Consider the following 21,185-nt stretch of genomic DNA (forward strand, 5'->3'; position numbering starts at 1 on the left):
ACAGATATTTTTTATTACAGTAGGTGTTATTTTGAGGAAGTCTACTTCATGACTCAATGGATTTACATGAATGGAAGTTTGTAAACATAAAATTTTTATTAATTTATTTCTTATATTCGTATTCTATATAACATTTTTATACAAAAAAATAACAGGGTGGTACGCGTGTAATTTATCGTTAGTCGTTTTGTAAAAGTGACATGTTTTGACTGGGTAGGGAGGGTATACAGCGTGAAAGCGGGAGTGTCCCGCCCAAACCTAGATGTATGATCACGCTAAGCACCTATACCATTACTGTTGGGAGAAATGCAAAGAGCATGGGATAAATAGGCGAACAGCCGCAGCCTGCGAGAGACGCTATTGCTATCTCAAGTAGCTTTGTTGGTTCCATACTTACGACATTTGCATTTGAATACCGCAAATCATTGAATGTGATTTAGCCTAATTATAATATTTCAGAACAAAGCGAGCAATTAAAGTGGTATTCCGTTGTGTGCAACAAACATAGACAAATTAATTACACAGCGCGCACAGTAAACGGGGATTCCAGGGAGGTCGTCATCGATCGTACTAAATTTCAAGATTAAAGGGACAACGCGATAACGAAGGTAGTCTACTCAAATGAGACCTTCTTGTATATATAACTATTCGCCCTGACTTCGCACGGGTTGGTCAACAAAATCATTTTATAATACGATCATGTAACGACAGGACGATCTATCTATACATGTGAAAAATTGTAAAAAGGCGATTTTAAATATTTAAAACAATAATAGAGTCGGTAACTACTAGTACTAAATAAGGCAAAACTAGAGATATTTATACATTTTTTTCACTTTGTGTATGTTTACATATTTATTATGTAAACATACACAAATAAATATAAATATTTATAGCAAAATTGCGATTGAAATTATTGCTATTATGTTTGGGCGAGAGGTGACGTAAAGTATCTGAATAGAGCCAGAAGAAATACTAAAGAATGCCTATATCGTAATTTTAGTACGGGGACACATTCTCCAAGAATTTACAAAATCAGTGTAGTGGATCCGGTTTTACTTTAATTATAACAAAATCTGCTCTCTAACTGAAGCCGCCAATATTTCACAATGATAGAGAGAGCTCTATCATTATGAAATATTGTGTTTCATATTGCAATGATGTCAATATTTTATGTCTACATGTTATATTTTATTTTAATAATAATATCAGGACAATTCATACAGCGCCATTTAGACCCAAGTAAAGCTAGTTAAAATTTGTTTTATGGGTACTAGATAACTGATATAAATATACAGATTTTTTTTCATAAATATATATATATATATATTATACATAGAAAATACCCAGATCGATATAAACAATCATCATATACTAATGCATACATGCATGAGGCATACAAATATTTGTGCTGAGCAAGAAATCGAACCCGCGACCATCGGAAGTAAGGCGACGTGCAAAACTACTATACCACCAAAACTGTTGTGTGTTCAAAATGATGTTTTTGGAATGTCAAACAAGCGTGATCATCTGGTTGCTTAACCGCGGAATCAGGTGAATTGAGATCTCCACGCAGCATCATTGTGGTAATTCGATGGGTTTGAATATAGTACTTGTTACTGGAACGGGAACACAACTACTATTTTAATAAAATCCAAATACTAGTAAAAATGTGTATTCTTCCCAAAAGAGCTCACAGCTAGAAGTAACAAAACAATATATAATTAGTCAAAAGTGACGTATAAAAAATAGATATAAAAAATAGAATGTTTATAAAAAGAATGGTAGACAAACTGCCAGTAACAGTACTCATAGAGAGTTTTTACAAAGTACGGTAGAATTGTGTTCTAAGAAAAAGAAATAGTTTGCGGATCACACAGAGAATCGAATGCAAACGTAGTTCCATGAATGGAGAGACATTTAAAAGTGCTAACGACTGGTTTTCAGCAGGGCTTCTGTAATCGATGCCGATAATGATGACGTCAACGTAAACGATGATCTCGCGAACTTGTCGCCAGTGGATATTAAAACGAAAAGACGATTTAGTATTACAAGTTTCTACATCATTTAATTGTATAAGTATTTAAAACGTTTTATTATATCTAGGTACTCGCCCCGGCTTCGCACGGGTGTACATGTATTATATATATAAACCTTCCTCTTGAATATCCTTCCTATATCTATGAAAAAAAAACGTTTCAAAATCCGTTGCGTAGTTTTAAAGATTTAAGCATACATAGGAACGAACAGACAGCGACAGAGACTTTGTTTTATACTATGTAATGATAATATAACATTACGACTATTATTTCAAATTGGGAAAGCAGAGATATTGCTGTTATCGTGTCGTGGTGAATGCAATATTTGATATGCCCACGTTTCTATCGGTATATATGGATATAACGGTCGCCATTCGGATTAATTTAGTTTATTATAGTTGTTTCAGGTGTTGCCATCACCGGTGAGGCAATCATAAATTTTAGTCCCACTTGCTGCCCAACTTCATTAAGGAGGACTACTGGCCGTAAGGTGTAGTGTATCGGCGCTACCGTCGCACATTGCCGTCGTCAATATCGTGACCATACAGACTAACAAAATGTATATTAGTTTTATAATATTAATTCATATATATGTTAGTCTACTAGGTTTTTTTTTAATCAAAGTAGGTGTTATTTTGCGGAAGTTAATTTCACTACTCGATGGATTTATATTATTTTGTTTAATTCCGCTACAAATGACATTTGTGAGACTACGAATATTCGGTGTGGAAACCTGACCAGCGCTACTACCTTTTGATCACCACTGGAGAAGGAGTATGGGAAATTCATCGAGTAGTCTACTAGGTATTTTTAATACGGGCCTAGTTGCCTGAAATGAATAAATAAATACAAATTGATGAAAAAAAATAATGTCTATCATATTCGAACCGAGTTTGTAGTCCGCATTGAGGTGTAAGCCACTAAACCACTATACCCTCTCTATGTATATTTATTAAAAATATAACGAAGTAATGAGTCGGCTATGTACAGAGGCTTTGCTAATCAAAAAGGTTCCCGTATAAAGGTCTCATTTTACGTTCGGTCCGAGACGTCTTTCATGTGCCAGCTTGACTCAATCACACTTTGGGAAAAACTAAAAAAGTTTGCTAAGGTAGAGTACACCTCAGGTGGAGGTTGGTTCGAAGTCATTACATATAACATCGCGTTTGAAAGACACAAATCTTGTTTCTCTGTTGTATGTAATGCTTGTTAAATTTGAACACCGTTATGGAAGCGGGGGTAAAATTATATCATTAGGGGATCGAGAGCTTTGGGAGCTACCCTTGATGTGTTCCAAACGAGTTGTTTGATTTCAAAGCAATAATGCCGAGGGGTAGATTATAAAAATTATCTGATGTTTAAATGTATGTGAGCACCAAAACAGATTACGTTTCTTGTTTGAGATAAAACGGATAACACAAGTAAAGTTGTACCTACACGTAATTTATCGATACTGTACTCATATTTGGTTAGTATGTATATAGTATATACATATATATTATACTTTATATCCTATTAATATTATAAATACGAAAGTAACTTTGTCTGTGTGTCTTGCTTTCACGGCAAACTACGTAACCAATTTGTATGAAATTTGGTACAAAGATAGTCTAGGCCCTGAGAAAGGATATAGGCTACTTTTTAATGAAAAAAAAGCGTTGAAAAGGGAAATTAAAGTTTCTATGAAAGTATTGTCATTTTTAAAGGTAGAAGCTTGAAACCTATTACATACATACATAGGTTTTATAAATGATATAAAAGTATATATTTAAAAAAATTATAAACTCATAATTATTACTATTTTGTTGTAATATTTAACTACTGATATAGTTCAACATAATACATAGTGTACAGAGGTTTAGTTATCAAAATTATGTAACGGACAGACAGACTGATTTACACATTTATAATTTTGGTATTGACGATATTAACATGAATATCAGTAGTATTTCAGTGGATTATTTAGTTTAACTCTATAATGTGCAAATACGCAATGTGTGTTCAGATTTCTCTACCGTATTTCTTATTGTATTAGTACAAACAGTATGTTCGGTCAATGACAGTAATCAAGTCGTATTACCAATCAGGACTACATACATCAAAAAAATTCGAGAATAGAAAAAATTACGAAATATATGTATAAAAGGAAATAATAATTTGAATTATCATGGAAAAGTAAATTACATTACATATTTATACGAATAGGGAAGTGAATTCTGAGAATATCTTGAGGTATTTGGATATATTTTACTATATATGACTATACATATATAGTAAGATGTTATATCATTTTGTAACCAATCCACATGTTATATAGTATATTATTTTTATATACCACGTAGGTGACAAACAAGCATACGGCCCATCTGATGGTAGAGTTGCCTACTCTTAAGAAACGTTATATACCCTCCTTGAAAAACCCCATACTATAGTATCTCAAGAAAATATGTTTATATATATTAGTACTAGACAACTAATAGAATTACTTAAATACATTTATTATTATTAATTTTTTTATTAAGTAAATACATAATTAATTTACCATACATAAAAACAGTCATACTCATGAATACAGCTCTACTGAAGATAAGCTCTGTTTAGCTCAGGACTAGATGGCGCTGTGTGAAATGTCCAATGTTATTATTATTATAATTAAATCACAATTCATCAGACACAAATACGTTTTTCTACCAAAAATATAACCAACACAAATTGTCAATCCCACTACATAATGCACCCTGGGAAGGTATGTGACATCTGCGATACAGTATAATTCTATACTAGTTCAGGTGGTATGTTTAAATTACATGTGCAACTTAATTATGTAACACAACCTAAAATGATAAATTATACCTTATGACATTTAGATTTATATAGATATAAATTAACATATCAAATAATAATTATATAAAAAATCGATAATTTTATTAACTTTAAGATTTGTACAATTGATATACCTAAGGAGATTTTGCAAGGGCCATGTTTTTGTATAACGTCATCCCAAAATCTACAAATAAATTTATTATTATTATTAAGACTGCTATAAATATTATTATTATTTAAATATATATATTACTTGATTAAAGTATCTTCCAGTATCATAGACTGTCCTTAGTTACTTTCAAGTCTTAATTTTAATGTATCAGCTAAACTTACCACATTTACTTTTTCTATCTTTATAACATCTGTATCATTAAATTATAGGCAAAACAGCTATATGTGGCTAGTTATATGTGAAATGAATTAAATAGGGTAATAGATTGATTTGTTTTCGAATAGAATATCTTTAGAGAGGGACATGATCAGCAGGCAATTCTTTAATTTATGTGTACCTAATCTTAATTTAACGTTACATCTATATTATTTAAAAATGTTTGTTTTTTTTAGGATTTCAGCATATGTATATGTTTTAGTAGATTGTTAATATTTTTGATACCTACTACCTGCCTCTCGTTTTAGTACTGTAAATTTATTTTCTGCTACGTTTCTGTTCGTGGAAACCTGTAAGTGGTCTTTCTGTTTTAATTTTCTTTATTACTATGTTTGTAAATAGGCTTGGTTTTCTAACTAATGTAAGTAGATAAATAAATCACGATTTCTTTCATAAGTTATAACATAAGTTGATATACAGCTGTATCCAATTACTGCTTGTCAGGAAATTTGAATAGACGTAAATAAGCCATTGCTTTCGCACCCTTTCCTTACCCTTAGCGACGTAATAATCATTTCCTGTCCCTGTATCACCTTTGAAAAGCACTTTGCCAAACAAAATAGGCTATTTACCTACAAATACTAGCTGTGAACGCGACTTCGCCTTTGTGACCGGATAGACTATGAATTGACCTAGGTAAGAAGTAGACTATGTGATGCTGCTACTATATATGTGTGGGTCTGGATATAAATAAGAAAAATGATGCCCCTTTCAGATTATTTTGTACATAACCTAATATATATCCTAATATATTTTTGTTGGGGATGGTGGGATATAACACACTTGAAGTAAGACGGTAGATTGCATAAATGGAATATGTAGTCAAAGTCATGAGAGGTGAAAAATGTAACCAGGCGGTATTAACATCAGTATCCATAAGAGCGCCCAATAATTACGTACAAGCAAGAAGACGAAACTTGTTTGATGTTCCATGGAGAAGAACAGAGCTGGCCAAACAGGCGCCTATTTCTCTGGCATTGAGTCTACTCAACGGTGTAGTTAGTCGCTTTCCAGATCTAGACATATTTACTTGTAATTTGCTGGAGTTTCGTAGGATGGCAGTAGATTATTTAGATAGTATGTTAAATGGAGATTAGGTATTATTATTATTATTGTTTTTTTCTCTTTTGTTACCTTGTGTAATTAGTGTTTATAATTGTGTGTATTTGTATATTATCTTCCTAAGTGGGCATATTGGGAGACTGTAAAGCTCACTCAGTACGATGTAAATAAATAAATAAATAAATAATATCATCCACGCGATAGGAGGATGCCATTTGGTTAGGTTAAAAAGTAACAAATTAGTAGCAATCAAATAAACGATATATAGATAGATAGATATATATATATATATCTATATAGATAGATGTATATCTAAAATATTAAAAGGAACTTATTCCTATGCTCAAATATACAGAAAATAAGGGTTATATATGAAAATATGAGTCTTAACATTAATTTAAAAATAATATTTGTACTGAAAATGTTTTATTTAGGAATTAGATACAATATTACAAAAACATGCGAAAAAACTACATTTTGATAGGTTTAGCACACAGCTTTACATCCGACCGTAGCGGGTTCGATTCCTCGCACGGTGCAAACATTTGTATTTATCAGTATCATTGTTTCTGTCGGTCTGGGTGTTTTCTATGAGTATTAAATATGTGTTTACAAAAAAATATATTTGTTGTACAGTACCCATAACACAAGCTCTGCTTATTTTGGGACTAGAATGCGTTGTACTAATTATCCAGGTTTATTATTTTAATATTAAAATTAAGTAAATATAGGATACTTTTTCCTTAATAGATATGAGAAGTTTATTGTATGATGTATGTATTGCTCGCAAAAAATATTCTAATATTTATATTAACACAATAGTAACGTATATATGTACTTACTTATATTTCTGTTTGTGTTCAAAGAGCCAAGTTGTAATCCAAAAAGAAGCGAGCAAAATGCCAATTTAATATTCACGCTTAGGGACTTGTTCGATCACTCCCCATACAACAACTACCAACAAACACAGTTTTCCAAATAAAACCGTAATAACACGCAAGTTTGCAAGCTATCTGTAAGAAAATAAAGATGATATAAAAAGTAAGTACGGACGTCGTACTAGACTGCGATCCGGATGTAATGCAGATGTTCAACCGAGGTAAATAAAAGAGGCAGGCATTAAAAGCACAAAAGAATGTGGCATACAAAAAAATATCTAGAATAAAGAAGATTATGTTCATAAGCAGCGGGGAGATATAGGAAAACGGAAATAAAGTGAAGATCGGGTTCCAAGGCACACAGATCGACATTATTCCCAAATAACACCCTCTTCACGCTATCTGTCACATCAAAGTCGATCTATGCGAGACACTAATTTGAATACGAACTCTTGTTATTGAAGCTCAAATTAAAACGTCTAGTAAAATACGTATAGGATTGCTATTTAAATATATAAAATTCATGTATTTGAAACGTACAAATTAAATATCATAAAATATTATATGGTATTAACTAGCTACTCGATCCGACTTCGCCCAGGTGTACATGTATTATATATATAAACCTTCCTCCTGAATCACTCTATCTTTAAAAAAAAACCGCTTCAAAATCCGTTGCTTAGTTTTAAAGATTCAAGCATACATAGGGACGGGTTTAGTTTTAAAGATTCATATAGATAGGGACGGACGGACAGAGACAGCGACTATGATTTATACTATGTAATGATAACGTATGATATATTAATTTTTAATTTGACACGCTTATTAAAAAAAATATTACTTAATAATGTCATGACGATAACATATTATTGTTTCATTCAGCAATGAACTATTTTGGTACAAATGAATTCAATAGCAGTCAACAGCCAATAATGTTATACTTACTATTAAGTTGTTTGTATTATTAATATTATCTATCTATATATATATATATATATATATATATAAATAAATTGCTGTTCGTTAGTCTCGCTAAAACTCGTGAACGGCTGAATCGATTTGGCTAATGTTAGTCTTAAAATATTCATGGAAGTCCAGGGAAGATTTAAACGGTGATAAACTATGAAGAAATTGCATAGAAAATGATAGAAACAACAATTTTATTTACCCATACAACTGCTCGTACCTGTCAAATAGGGTTCGTTAGAAATTTATTGCTTCATTACATTTCAAACAACCAATGACATATTCTTTAAATCTGATGCGGAACGGAGTTTGTGGGTTCAGTTAGTTAATAATAAAATGGTATTTACTGATGATACTTTGCGTATTTGCTTTGTAGAAAATTTGATTTATTATTTGTTAAAAATAATCTCTATGGTGTATGTACACATATATATATATGAGCAATGTCAGGTGATATTAATTTTGCAACAGTTTTTCAGTAGTATATTAATAAATGCAGCGGATGTACATATATTTCTATTATATTTATTTTCCTATAATATATGAAATAGAATACAATACCACGTTGGGAAATTAATGTCGCAAATATTATATTTCCGTTCATATTCTGCTCTATTTATATTATAATATTACCAGGTGTATGAAAATATATTTTATGTTGATATGTTCATTTTTATTGGTATGTTTTATTTTTATTTCTATATACAATATTACCTTGTTATACATGATTTCGTATGTTAATGTGATAAATAAAGTACTCGTATATCTTTGTTGTTATACTAATTGGAATAATCAGTACAAGTTATGTCCAAATCGGTTGTATTGTATCTGAAATTTGCACACACACACGCGCATAAATAGAGAAACAGGAAAAAAACAATTAGGCATACATTCTGATAGTCATTATTTTGGATTTATAACTTTGAGAGAGCCCTTGGAATAATATTCTTTTTAATTATTTTTCCTGTACATTAAAGATATTTATTATTATTATATATATATGAATTGCTGTTCGTTAGTCTCGCTAAAACTCGAGAACGGCTGGACCGATTTAGCCAACTTCATACATTACTTGCAATTAAAATTAAAAAAAAAGAAAATAACGACTTAATTTTTTTGGAAATAAATTCTACTAGTTTTCACTTGGTTTCACATATGGTTTCTATATTCATAATAGCATAGATTACATGTTATATAATTTAAAAAAAGAATATTAAAATTATAATTTTTTGAGTAAAGTATTTCCCCTGGTTTTCAAATTAGAATTGAATCTATCTCTTACATCCTGTATAAAAGAAGGTACGATGCAAAAGGTATAACCACAAAAACAGAAAAAGTAAAAAATACGTTGCAAAGATCGAATGTTCCCGAACAAACTCTCTACCTATGTAGCCATCTCATTAGTTCACGGTTCAATCAGCCGGTGTGTCATGAATACAAAATAAACTCATTATTGTAAATACTGTACTTATTACGGGGGGAGTTAAAAATATTGAAGACGCTCTAAGAATTAAAATTCAGCACGCGACGATGTTTGAAAAACTCATCCCTCCTGGAAATGAAGCCGTCACGATAGGTATACTCGTTTTAATACCTCTCGTAGCAGAGTATGGTAATAAGGAAAAAATTAAGTGCATACTCTATTGAGTATCTATACACTATCCAGTAGTTTTTTTTATGCTACTATTTACCGATTTTATCTGGAACCAGCTCTTAACTGCGATATTATATATACATACATTTATATCCGACTAGCTATCCACCCGTGGCTTGGCCCGCTGGTACATAGAATATACAGGTTATCGCTCGTTTAAAGATCCGTGTTCAGCAGTGGGTCCTGATCCTAAATATTCCTCTTGAGTCACTCTATCTATTCTGGCTTTTAAATAAAAATGCATCAAAAGCTGCGTAGTTTTTTAAGATCAAAACATACTATTACATAGAAAATATTTTAACCGGAAATTGAAGCCATTTAAATGGTATTGGCAGATCAGTTGGGATCATACATTATACTCCATTCCAGAATCATCTATACATCTATACATATAAATAAAATTGAAATGTCTGTTTGTAATATCGAAATAACCGTCTTTTACTACTTGCATATGAATATAAATACGGTACATACACCAAAATAACATTTTTTACAATTTTTGTCTGTCTGTCTGTCGGTCTGTTTGTTCCGGCTATTCTCTGAAATGGCTGGACCGAAATTGACGGGACTTTTTTTGGCAGGTAGCTGATGTAATAAGGAGTAACTTAGGCTACTTTTATTTTAGGAAAATAAAGTTACATTCTACGCGGACGAAGTCGCGGGAACAGCTAGTTTTAAATATAATAGATAGCTTATATATGCCTCTTTATACAGTTTGCCTTATTAAGTTGAATTTCATCAACATGAATTCAGTAGTTCAATCGTGAAAAGATAAACACATATTCTGATTGTAGTACGGTTGTTTGTACTTTTCTAACAAGGTATTTAAATATATAGTTGTTAATAGTCAATAACAGTAAAAAATATATAAAACTCACGTCTAGGAAATCAGAATATAGTGATAATAATAAAATTTTTGTACAGTATTAACTCTTTGATCATGACTTATGGCACAGAGACGTGGTCGTCGATGCATTAGTATATGATGATTGTTTATATCGATCTGGGTGTTATCTATGTATAATATGTTTGTATTTACGAAAAAGGAATACCTATATATTTGTATCAGTTATCTAATACCCATAACACAAGCTTTTGCTAGCTTAACTTACGTCTAGATTGCGCTGTGTGAATTGTCCTGCGATTATTATTATTATATTATTAATTCTTCTATGGACTCCCGCGATACAGGTTAGCTAAGTACATTGTTGAATGTATAATCAACTGAATACTATTCGTATGTTTCAAAAATAAATAAATGTTACAACAAAACTCGCATGCACGTTTGTTCTTGTAAGAAAAGGTTAAGGAAAAAGTTCATGTGTTGATTGATGATTGGTAGTTGCTACCTTGTATGTGGGTGAGCTCGAATAAGAAACCAACATGTTTGTCTGTTAATATATTAGGTCAGACAGTAAGTTAATTGTTTAATAGAAGATATGATTTGTGTTACAGTCGTCTGGATAATCTGAATTGTATAGTTATTGTCTATTTTGAAAAGGGAATAAATTAATTTAATAATATGAAATGTATAGTTTAACAGATAGAAAAGTATGAATACAAATATTTATTCAAATATACTTAATATAAGCATTTTTGAATAGTCATATTTTTTTTATTCTACCACTCATTGAGTACGCTGACTCATCACAAGACGAATGTGCAAAAACAATTTTTTTGCGGACTACTCTAAAGAATATATGATAATAATCTCTAGCCTTATAGTAGCAAAAAATAAGCTAATATTATAGAGAGAAAGGAGATTTCGTTATTAGGAAAGTAATCTCCGGAAGTCTAGGTACAGTGGAGACTAATTTGAAAATTTCTTCACTGTTTAAAAAGTCCTGTACTTAAAATTATGATAATTTATACAAAACACATTGATATCAGCATGAACTCAAAGCGGCAGCAGATCATAATAAAATTAATTTTGTTATGATCTGCTGCCGCTTTTTTTGATATGATTTATATCTTGTTAAAATCTTTTATAAGAGGAAAGTTGTGATTGTGTGTATTGCTCTGGGTATTTTCTATGTATATTATATAAACATTTACAAAAAAAGTATCTAAGTATATCTTCAGTTGTTTAGAACCCACAATACAAGCTCTGATCGTTTTTATTCACACATTTCAACTTAATAATGCAAAGTTCCAACAATTATTCAAAAAAGCTACACGCAATTTTCAGGCTTATTCCTCTTATGATGAGACAGCTTTCCGAATGAGCGATAGATTAAAAAAAGATAACGGCGACTATTAAAAAGTCCTTAAATTTATGTTTATATGAATTTTAATAGATGATGTCTATTCTACATGTTTTGTTTTTAGCTTAGGACTAGTATGCGCTGTGTTAATTGTTGGTATTAAATTATATGATTCATTACAATACAACCTTATAATAGCTAAATTCATTTATAGCGCATGGATGTCATCCATAAAAATGTGAATATTCAAGTAGACAAAGATCAAATATATAACAAAATTAAATGGCCAATAACCATGTAAACGTAGTCATATACGTAGTTTGCAGTGATTGGCACAAGCCCCGCAATAGCTGGGCGTTTAGTCTGTTTTGTTACGTTTTATCGTACTGGACACGATTTATTTACACTGGTTGTAAGGTTAAACGGAATTGTATGCTAGTTACACTCAGAGCAACAAAATAGTCGTGAGGGAAGAAAGAGGCATGAGTGCTGCCATCAATAAATGTGCATTTGAATAGTGTTGCCATATATCTATTATTTCGTTAAGTTTAAGACGGAAATAGACAGGATAGACGTTTTTATAGAATAGGGGGCCAATGAACTTGCGAATCACCTGATGGTAAGTGATTATCGCCGCCCATGAGAATACGCAATACCAGGAGAATTGCAAGTGCATTTAAGAAGGAATAAGCTCTTTTCTTGAAGGTTTCGATATCATATTGGTTTGGAAATAGTATTGCTGGAAGTTGGTTGGTGGTTGTGCATGGCAAAAAGTTTAAGGTTTCCATTTCTGCCTGGTAGTATGATGGTAAAAGCAGGTGGTATTAATCCGAACAATTTCTTAGAAGAGTCTCCGTGATAACTGCAGTAGAAAATACACGGGTACTATACTTTGTCTTACTACTGTAATGACTTACGGTGCAGAAACATGGACACCAACTGTAGGCCTACTTCATAAAATAAAAGTCGCACAGCAGGCGATGGAGAGAGCTATGCTCGGAGATCCTCTAAGGGACATGATCCGAAACGAGGAAATTCGACGGAGAACCAAAGTGGACGACATAGCTCTCAAAGTATGTCAGCTGAAGTGGCAGTAGGCTGGACATATCAGCAGAGTCAGCGATGATAGATGGGGAAGAAAGGTTATGGAGTGGAGGCCGCGTATGGGTCGACGGAGTGTCGGGTGCCTTCCTGCAAGATGGTCCGACGAAATTATAAAGGTGGCCGGGAGTGGATGGATGCAGAAGGCGAAAGAGCGCACATGGTGGAAGTCTTTGGGAAAGGCCTATGTCTAACAGTGGGCAGACACAGGCTGATGGTGATGATACTTTGTCTTGCCGCAAAGCCAATGGGTTGTGTCGGAACAAAATAATTAATAAATTATGTTTAATATTTATCACTGTCAGAGATACTTATTACATCCGTTAAAATACATATTATTGTATTTTGCACCATACAAATATTCAGAAAGATATGTATATTTTTGGTCGCGAAATAATGGTTTGAAAAAACAGTTAGAAGATAATAAAATTTATTTCTATTGTAAACAATTTTGGTGTTACACATTGTATACATCATTCTCCCGCTTGACTTTTTCGTTGCTCTGTGTTTGTTATTTTTTTTCATATAAAATTGTATACTTTGCGGATGCCTGATGGCATTCTCTACCAGTCAACCGTCGCGTTGATCAGAGATAAAAAGGTTGTTGGTACTTACCATCATGAGAATCGTAGATGTAGATAACGTTCTTCCAGCCGTAATAGGTGATGGTGTCAATGACCGCACGGTGGTAGTCGGGTCTCACGCTGACAGCATAATCAACTAATCCAGATGACGGAGGGATCACCTGAAAAGTAGGTTTTCTTTTAACATATTTGTAATCAAAAACCAAAATTATTAAGTAAATATTAAAATTGAAATCAGTAGTTGTTTATACTGTTCAATAACAATACAAGAAGTATATTATTATTATAGATGTATTTTTAATACATTTTCAGTGTAAATAATATATAACGTAATGTTGCTGTCAATTTAAATAAAGTTTTCAATTATTTGAAAAAAACATTAAAAAGAATATTTGTTCCATCTTGAATGTTTTTCTTTAATCTGATATGATTTAAAATATATAAATATATATTTAAATACATTTACATCGTAAATACATAAAAAATAATCAGGCCAATACAAACAATAGTACTCATAAATACAAATGGTAATTTAGAAGATTTTTTATTGTAATGTACATTAATAAGGATTAGGTATGCGATAATCAACATAAAAACCGTTACGTACTGGAATCTATATGTAATTAAATAATGGTATTCATTCTGTATGGTGTTCAGTCATGATTTCGTTCTAATTACTTCTGAATATAGTGAAACACCGACGAAAATTAATATATTCTGTACATGTAGCAGGGAGTTACAACAACAGAGAATTACTACTAGGGATGATCTACATCAATGTCTCGATACTTATAAATCGATCGATATTATATCGACAAATATTCAATGAGAAACAGATATAAGAACAGATAAGCTAGTCCTCTTGGCTTCTAAAATTGTCAGTGAATTTGTATTTCGAATAACTGTTTTTACATAATCTGGTATCGAATCTGATACCATGTCATTTTGAGTTTGAATGACCCTTATATAGGCCAAAAAGTATTGAGTTCTATCTGTAATCAAGTCATTTTATTTCTTTTAGGTTAGAAGGAACCAGATTTAACAAAAAACGCTAAATCCTATTTTATATGACCTTCTACTTTGTTGATATTATCGACGAGTTGATGTCGTTGTTTTCTGATAAATCCTATTTTATATTACCTTTTATTTTTTTTATATTATAGAAGAATAGATATCGTTGGTTTCTGAAAAATATCGATGTATATTGAACATCCCTAGTACTAAACCGTTACAGCACCTATGATACAACTTAATATCTACGAGTAGACAAACAATAGTTTGTACGTGGACCACAAGTGGTATATTATAATACGTAGAATAATATACCACAAACCTTGTGGTAATACTTATCCGCTTATAAGCTATCGGGAATATCGTAAGTAATTGAAACTGTATGGTAAACTAGTGAACTTAATAATAATATTTAGTGGTAACTAATAATTTTATATATGGAATAACGTGTGGAAATTAACTTTATTTTTCAAATATAAAAGTAGCCTAGGTTATTCCTTATTACATCATGATGGTCGCGGGTTCGATTCCTCGCAAGGCAGTAATATTTGTATTCATGAATATGATGGTTGTGTCGATGTGGGTGTTTCCTATGTATATTAAGTATGTATTTACAAAAAAATATATTTAAGTATTCATATCAGTTGTCTAGTACCTATAACACAAGTTCTGCTTATCGTGAGACTAGACGGCTCTGTGTTAATTGTCCAGGGTTATTATTATTATTATTTTTCTTCTCTCTATCGTCTCACAAAAGCTGAGAGACTTTTCTTGTTTTTTTTTCACACTTACGGGCCGATACCAAGTAAGTGCAGTGTATGTGTGTGTGTGTGTGTGTGTGTGCGAGCGTTTTTATTATCCTACTAATTTTTGCTCGCGGCTTCGCTCGCTTAATTTATCCCTTTAAGGGTGGAATTTATCAAAATCCTTTCCTAGGGGATGCCTATGTCATAGTAGCTTTATGCGTGCAAAGTCTCACCCAGATCGGGTTAAAATTGACAAAGTTTCATACAAACTTACAACCCCTATTTTATCCCTTTGGGGGTAGAATTAATCAAAATCCTTTCTTAGCGGATGCCTACGTCATAAGATATACCCGCATGCCAAATTTCAGCTTGATCCGTCCAGTGGTTTGGGCTGTGCGTTGATAGATCACTACGTCAGTCACCTTTGAATTATATATATTTAGATTATAGTTAAGATGTAAGCAGTAGATTTTGTAAATGTCATCTGAGTGAGTACTTCAGTCTCACCTATTTCATTCGCCAATCACATTGCTTTGAAAGCTGCGTTTCAGTAAAACCGTTTCGCCTTTGATTTGTAAAATTCACTCACACAAAATTGTAAATAGAAAATTGCATCTACCATGTAATAAGTTTAAAAAAATATTTATTCATTTAATAGAACTTGTGACGTTAATAGAAATTAAAGAAGAAGAAAGAAGAATATTTTATTCAGTGCTTTTCAACAATGTTACAATATGTATTTTTTTTGTAAATCCATACATAATATACATAGAAAATACCCAGACCGACAAAAAAAAAAATTATGAATACAAACGTTTGCACCGTGCGAGAAATCGAACCCACGACCATCAGAAGTAAAGCGGTGTGCTAAACCGCTAGACCACTGAATCTTTCAATATAAAGATACATATAATATAAACTAACAGTTAATTGATAATACGGACTATAAACTACAAACCTTTTCAGGAAACCACGGAGTGACAAATGGCATTTGGAAGGTGTTGGTGTACGAATGTAAGGTATCAAAGGAGTCCGGAGACACTGCACTCATCATGGCGATCACTCCACGACTGAACTGGTTGCATACTGAAACAAAAATGTATCATTAGTATTTTTTTATACTACATTGGTCGCAAACAGGCATGTGGCCCATATGGGCTGTCAACGGTTATGTATAAACCCTTGAAACACCAGGAGAGTCGTGTTCGCGTTGCCGACCCTTAAGAAACATTAATATTCCCTTTTTGAATCATGTTGTTATTCCACAACATATTTTTTTTTAATAAATTAAATATTTTCTTGTTACAGAAAAAGTCTATTTACTTTCTTTTAAGTATAATTATAACACAAAATATGGTACAATTTACAGCATTTTTTTTCTTAAAAAAACTAAGTAAATATATATATACATATATATTATTATTATTTTAATAAAAATAACTAGTGTATGTATTATCTTTCTTAATAATTACTGAAATATAATGTAAGAACATCTCCCTTTTGTTCTATTTTGTTTTCTTTCTCTTCTTAATAGATAATTATAAAATTAGAAGTTGTTATATTTTCGTTCTAAATAATTAGGAAACCGTTCCATATGTTAAAAAATACTAAATCTAATTTAAAAGTAAAGAGTACAGAATAATCAGATCAGTTTCCTTGTATCAGCAGACATTAGTTTTTCATTATTTATTTTCCCTTTTAAGGAAAATATGAGGTCGTATTATATTTATTTAATGGTAATCCACATATCAATAAATGTTTTTACACTGCGCAAAAATTAATAATGCGACCAAAAAGTAGATGAAACGGTATGGTTACTAATAATAATACCTTTCATCTGTCTTTTGTGCCACATTTCCAGCGGTAATCAAAAAAGACGAGGCTATCAAGAAAATGCACTGTAGTGTAAAATTTTAAAGTCTCTTCCAGATTTGCGGTACAAACATACGCCAGCAGAATTTTAATATGTACTGATAAAGAACCGTAATTATATTACCTTTTGGGTTCAGTACCAAAACCGCTAAAAACCTTAAGCGTTTTAAGAAAATTTCTGAAATAAAACATTTCAGAAATTATTGCAAAACGTAAAAATGGTTGTTTATTAATGCTATAATTTTGTAGTTTACAATAGTTTTATGAACTATTAGCTTTAATAGAGATAAAAAAAATTTAAAAATCATATTCTTTGCGAAAGTTTTCGAAGCGCGAGCTTGTTTCAAAATAGTTCTACTAACTAAGTGGAGTATCTCATTCCGTTGTTTTTATCTAAATATATATCGTTTCCCTACTCGCAAAGTTTCTGAAGAATAAAGTTTAAAACGATTCCATTCATTAAAATATTTATAGGTACACTTTTAGAAAAAAAAAAAATAAACGCGTTGGGGTTTTTGAGCAGTTACTTATCTAAATATCGTTACCCTATTTACAAAGTTTCTGAAGGAAAAAGTCTAAAACAATTCCATTCATTAAAACATTTATAGGTAATGTTACGAAAAAAAAATAAAACAAAACGCGGTAGTGTTTTAAAAAAATTACTAAATAAGTTACGCAGTTCAATTACTATGTATATTATATATGTACGATATTAAAAAAAAATATTTAAGTATTTATTACAGCTATCTAGTACCTATAACAAAAGCTCTGTTCAGCTTTAGATTAGTTGACGTGGTTTGTCCAGTGTAATTATTATTATTATGGTAAAAACTTTAATGATATTAATATTTATTTAGCGAACTCCTTGATAAGTTTTTATACTGTTTATAAATTTTCTAATAGTATGCTTTGACATATTCTTTTATAATATTATTCTTTATTGTTGTATATCTATTATATATCGCTGTCATATTAGTCGCATTTTATTATATCTCCGTATTTTCCTTATTAAAACCCTCAGCACCTCTTACTCATCAGACACATTAGATATCACCGCTTTATTTATTTTATATTTTGTAGATGTAATTTGATAATGGATTCTAATTGAAATCATTTGTCCGGAACCCTCAGTGTAAGAATCGGGCTCGCAATTTTCCGGTTTTATTTATACATTGTCATGTTGTTTATTCGTAGCTAGGAAATTCGTTTATCTTTTGTATCTACATTATTACCAACTATAATGTTGTTTTGTATTATTACACCCAAGTACGCGGCATACTAATGTAGCGACACTAGACTCAGGGTTCCCAAGTATTCCGTTTTAATCGGGACGTCCCGATATCAGAATACAGTGTCCCTTGTCCCAACTAAGGGATTGGCGGGATGCCAATTGTTCCAATTTTCAAATGAGAATGTAACCTAGTCTCACATTCAGCCGCCAAGCAAGTTGGTAAGTTGGTTTGTAAGTTGTATTTTGATTGTAAAGTAATAAAATTTTTGGATGTTACTTATACTTAGTCATCTGGAAAAAATTAAAATTAGAATGTAAAAATTTGACGTTTACATATAAGCCGCTAAAATGTCCTACATGAATAAATGATTTTTGAATTTGAATTTGAATTTGGAATGGCAGCCCATAAGAAGTATCATGAGTATCAAACAATAACATAATATCCGTAGAATATACAATTGAACTTGCATTCATTTGTATATTCTATTCGTATTTAAACGAAAGTAACAGCATAGAATCAGGTATTTAGTCCTATTATTTCCTATTCCAATTGAATTAAAAAAAATGTTACCTGGAAGTGCTGAGTAGCTAGAACCTAACCTAATTCAAGTAGCATAAATTTCCAGCCAGTAATGTTAGAAAATATTAAAAAAGTTTTTCTTCAATACCAATTATTTTACACTATCATAATTTTTTCGGTATTTTATATAGATCGTCGTTTTTTAATTCATTAAAAAATACGGACATCTTTTTATTTGGGATGTGCTGTGTGATCAGCCGTCATATCTAAACTTGCTCTCCTTTTATACATATCACAATAAGTCGGACTGTTTATCTACCTTTTTTTTAAATTTTCAATTAATAAAAAAAATTAATAAGGGCACAACAGGTGTTTAAAAGTCCCGAAAAATTCTTAATTGTTGTTGGCCAACCTAATCTAACTTGAATATTCACTGCTGTACACTCCCCCGATACAGACAATAAACTGTTATTAGAGGAACGTTTATGATTTATACGAGGTGCTTCCAAACTATCACAGATTACTAATATACTCCGTGATCTAGCGGTTAAGGACACCGCCTAACTTATAATGGTCGCCAGTTCGGTTCAAAAATCGATAATGTAAATTAAAATATCTTTACTTCTATAGGTCCATTACAGACTCTCATGACATGTTAAATCGGACAGTTTGGAGTGCTTTTGTGGTAAAAAGAACTGAGGAGAAACTTACTTCGTATTATTTATAAAATATCAGATTCGTTTTTAAATTCGTTCTAGCACAGTGTAAACATTACATTGAAAAAACAGTTTGGTTAACAAAATTTACGAAAGTTGTTTTTATAGAGTTTTTTATCCTAGTAAATATTTTATTTTTTCGCATTTGATAATCCCTCAATTTCCTTCCATTCATTCCTGTTCGCAGTCATGTCTTCATTTACTTTTCCTTACTTGTTATATCATTTTTTATACAGTCGATCTACCTCTTTCTCAGCCTTTCCTCTGCCCTTATAATTATCCTCATTCATATATAATACTTTCTTTAAAATATTTTCTTTATTTCTACATGCTACATGTCTTTATAAAAACGTGGCAATAAAATAAACAAACCTAAGGTTTTCTAAAATACTCCAACACATTGTAGCGCATTTCAAATAGCAATATTGCAGAAATAAGAACAAAAATACAAACGCAATCGAATGGAAATTAAATAGGAAAAATGTCAAACGATCAACCATATTTTAGCGTTGCAGAAATTTAAATAAGAAAATCTGTACTAGGTAAACTCAAAAGTGAAAAAGTTTATTTGAACAGAACTTGTACACATATATAATATTTATGACTGTTTTTATATTATTTTTCAATTACAGTTCAGTTTATTTGGCATATTTCAGTTGACTAGTTTCGTATATATATATATATATATATATATATATAAACACCTCTTTGGGCACTTTGTTGATCACGCCACAACCTACACACTTGCTGATTCCACCTTTTGCACTGAATAACTTGACTCCTATCGCGTATATCTCAGGCGGTATGGCAACGTCGCATTCTATTTTGCGATGTGGCCATATATATTCGTCGATAGTACGATATACTCGACACATTTTTTACTAATAATTCGTGCATGACTGGCTCCGAACGGCTAAATTTTTGGTATACACAAAGACTTTTTGGCTCTGAATATATTTCAAAAATCAATTAATTATGTTGATCACTTTATATACTCGTCCTTACTGCGATACTTATTTTCATCCGAATATATATAGATACCGTAACGGTCTATCAATTATGAATTTATTAATTTACTAATGTAGATATTTTATATTCGCAATGCTCCATACATAGTAACTCCACCGTTGCAGGGGGGAGCACCGTACACCGCACCCCGCGCACACAAACAAATTAGATATTTTTTGAATACACAAAGACTATTTGGCTCCGTATATATATTTCAAAAATCAATTAATTGTGTTGATCACTTTATATACTGGTCCTTACTGCGATACTTATTTTAATCCGAATATATATAGATACCGTAACGGTCTATCAATTATGAATTTATTAATTTACTAATCTAGATATTTTATATTCGCAATGCTCCATACATGCAAGCTCCAGC

The 21,185-nt window shown here is 31.4% G+C and overlaps 1 protein-coding gene across 1 annotated transcript in view; it reads right to left on the reverse strand.

Annotated features, from left to right (window-relative positions):
- The window catches only part of LOC131851205 (glutamate receptor 1-like), a 75,830-nt gene extending 58,519 nt beyond the window's left edge, over positions 1-17,311 (reverse strand). Inside the window, exons 1-3 of the mRNA XM_059201663.1 lie at positions 17,287-17,311; positions 16,415-16,542; positions 13,731-13,860 (exon numbers count right to left, since the gene is read on the reverse strand). Coding sequence (XP_059057646.1) covers positions 13,731-13,860; positions 16,415-16,542; positions 17,287-17,311 — 283 coding nt within the window. The remainder of the gene's footprint in view (positions 1-13,730; positions 13,861-16,414; positions 16,543-17,286) is intronic.
- Positions 17,312-21,185: the final 3,874 nt, after the last annotated feature.

Source organism: Achroia grisella, unplaced genomic scaffold (genome assembly GCF_030625045.1).
Source record: "Achroia grisella isolate CSIRO2021 unplaced genomic scaffold, CSIRO_AGI_Agris_v1 utg1173, whole genome shotgun sequence".
Taxonomy (NCBI): Eukaryota; Metazoa; Arthropoda; class Insecta; order Lepidoptera; family Pyralidae; genus Achroia; species Achroia grisella.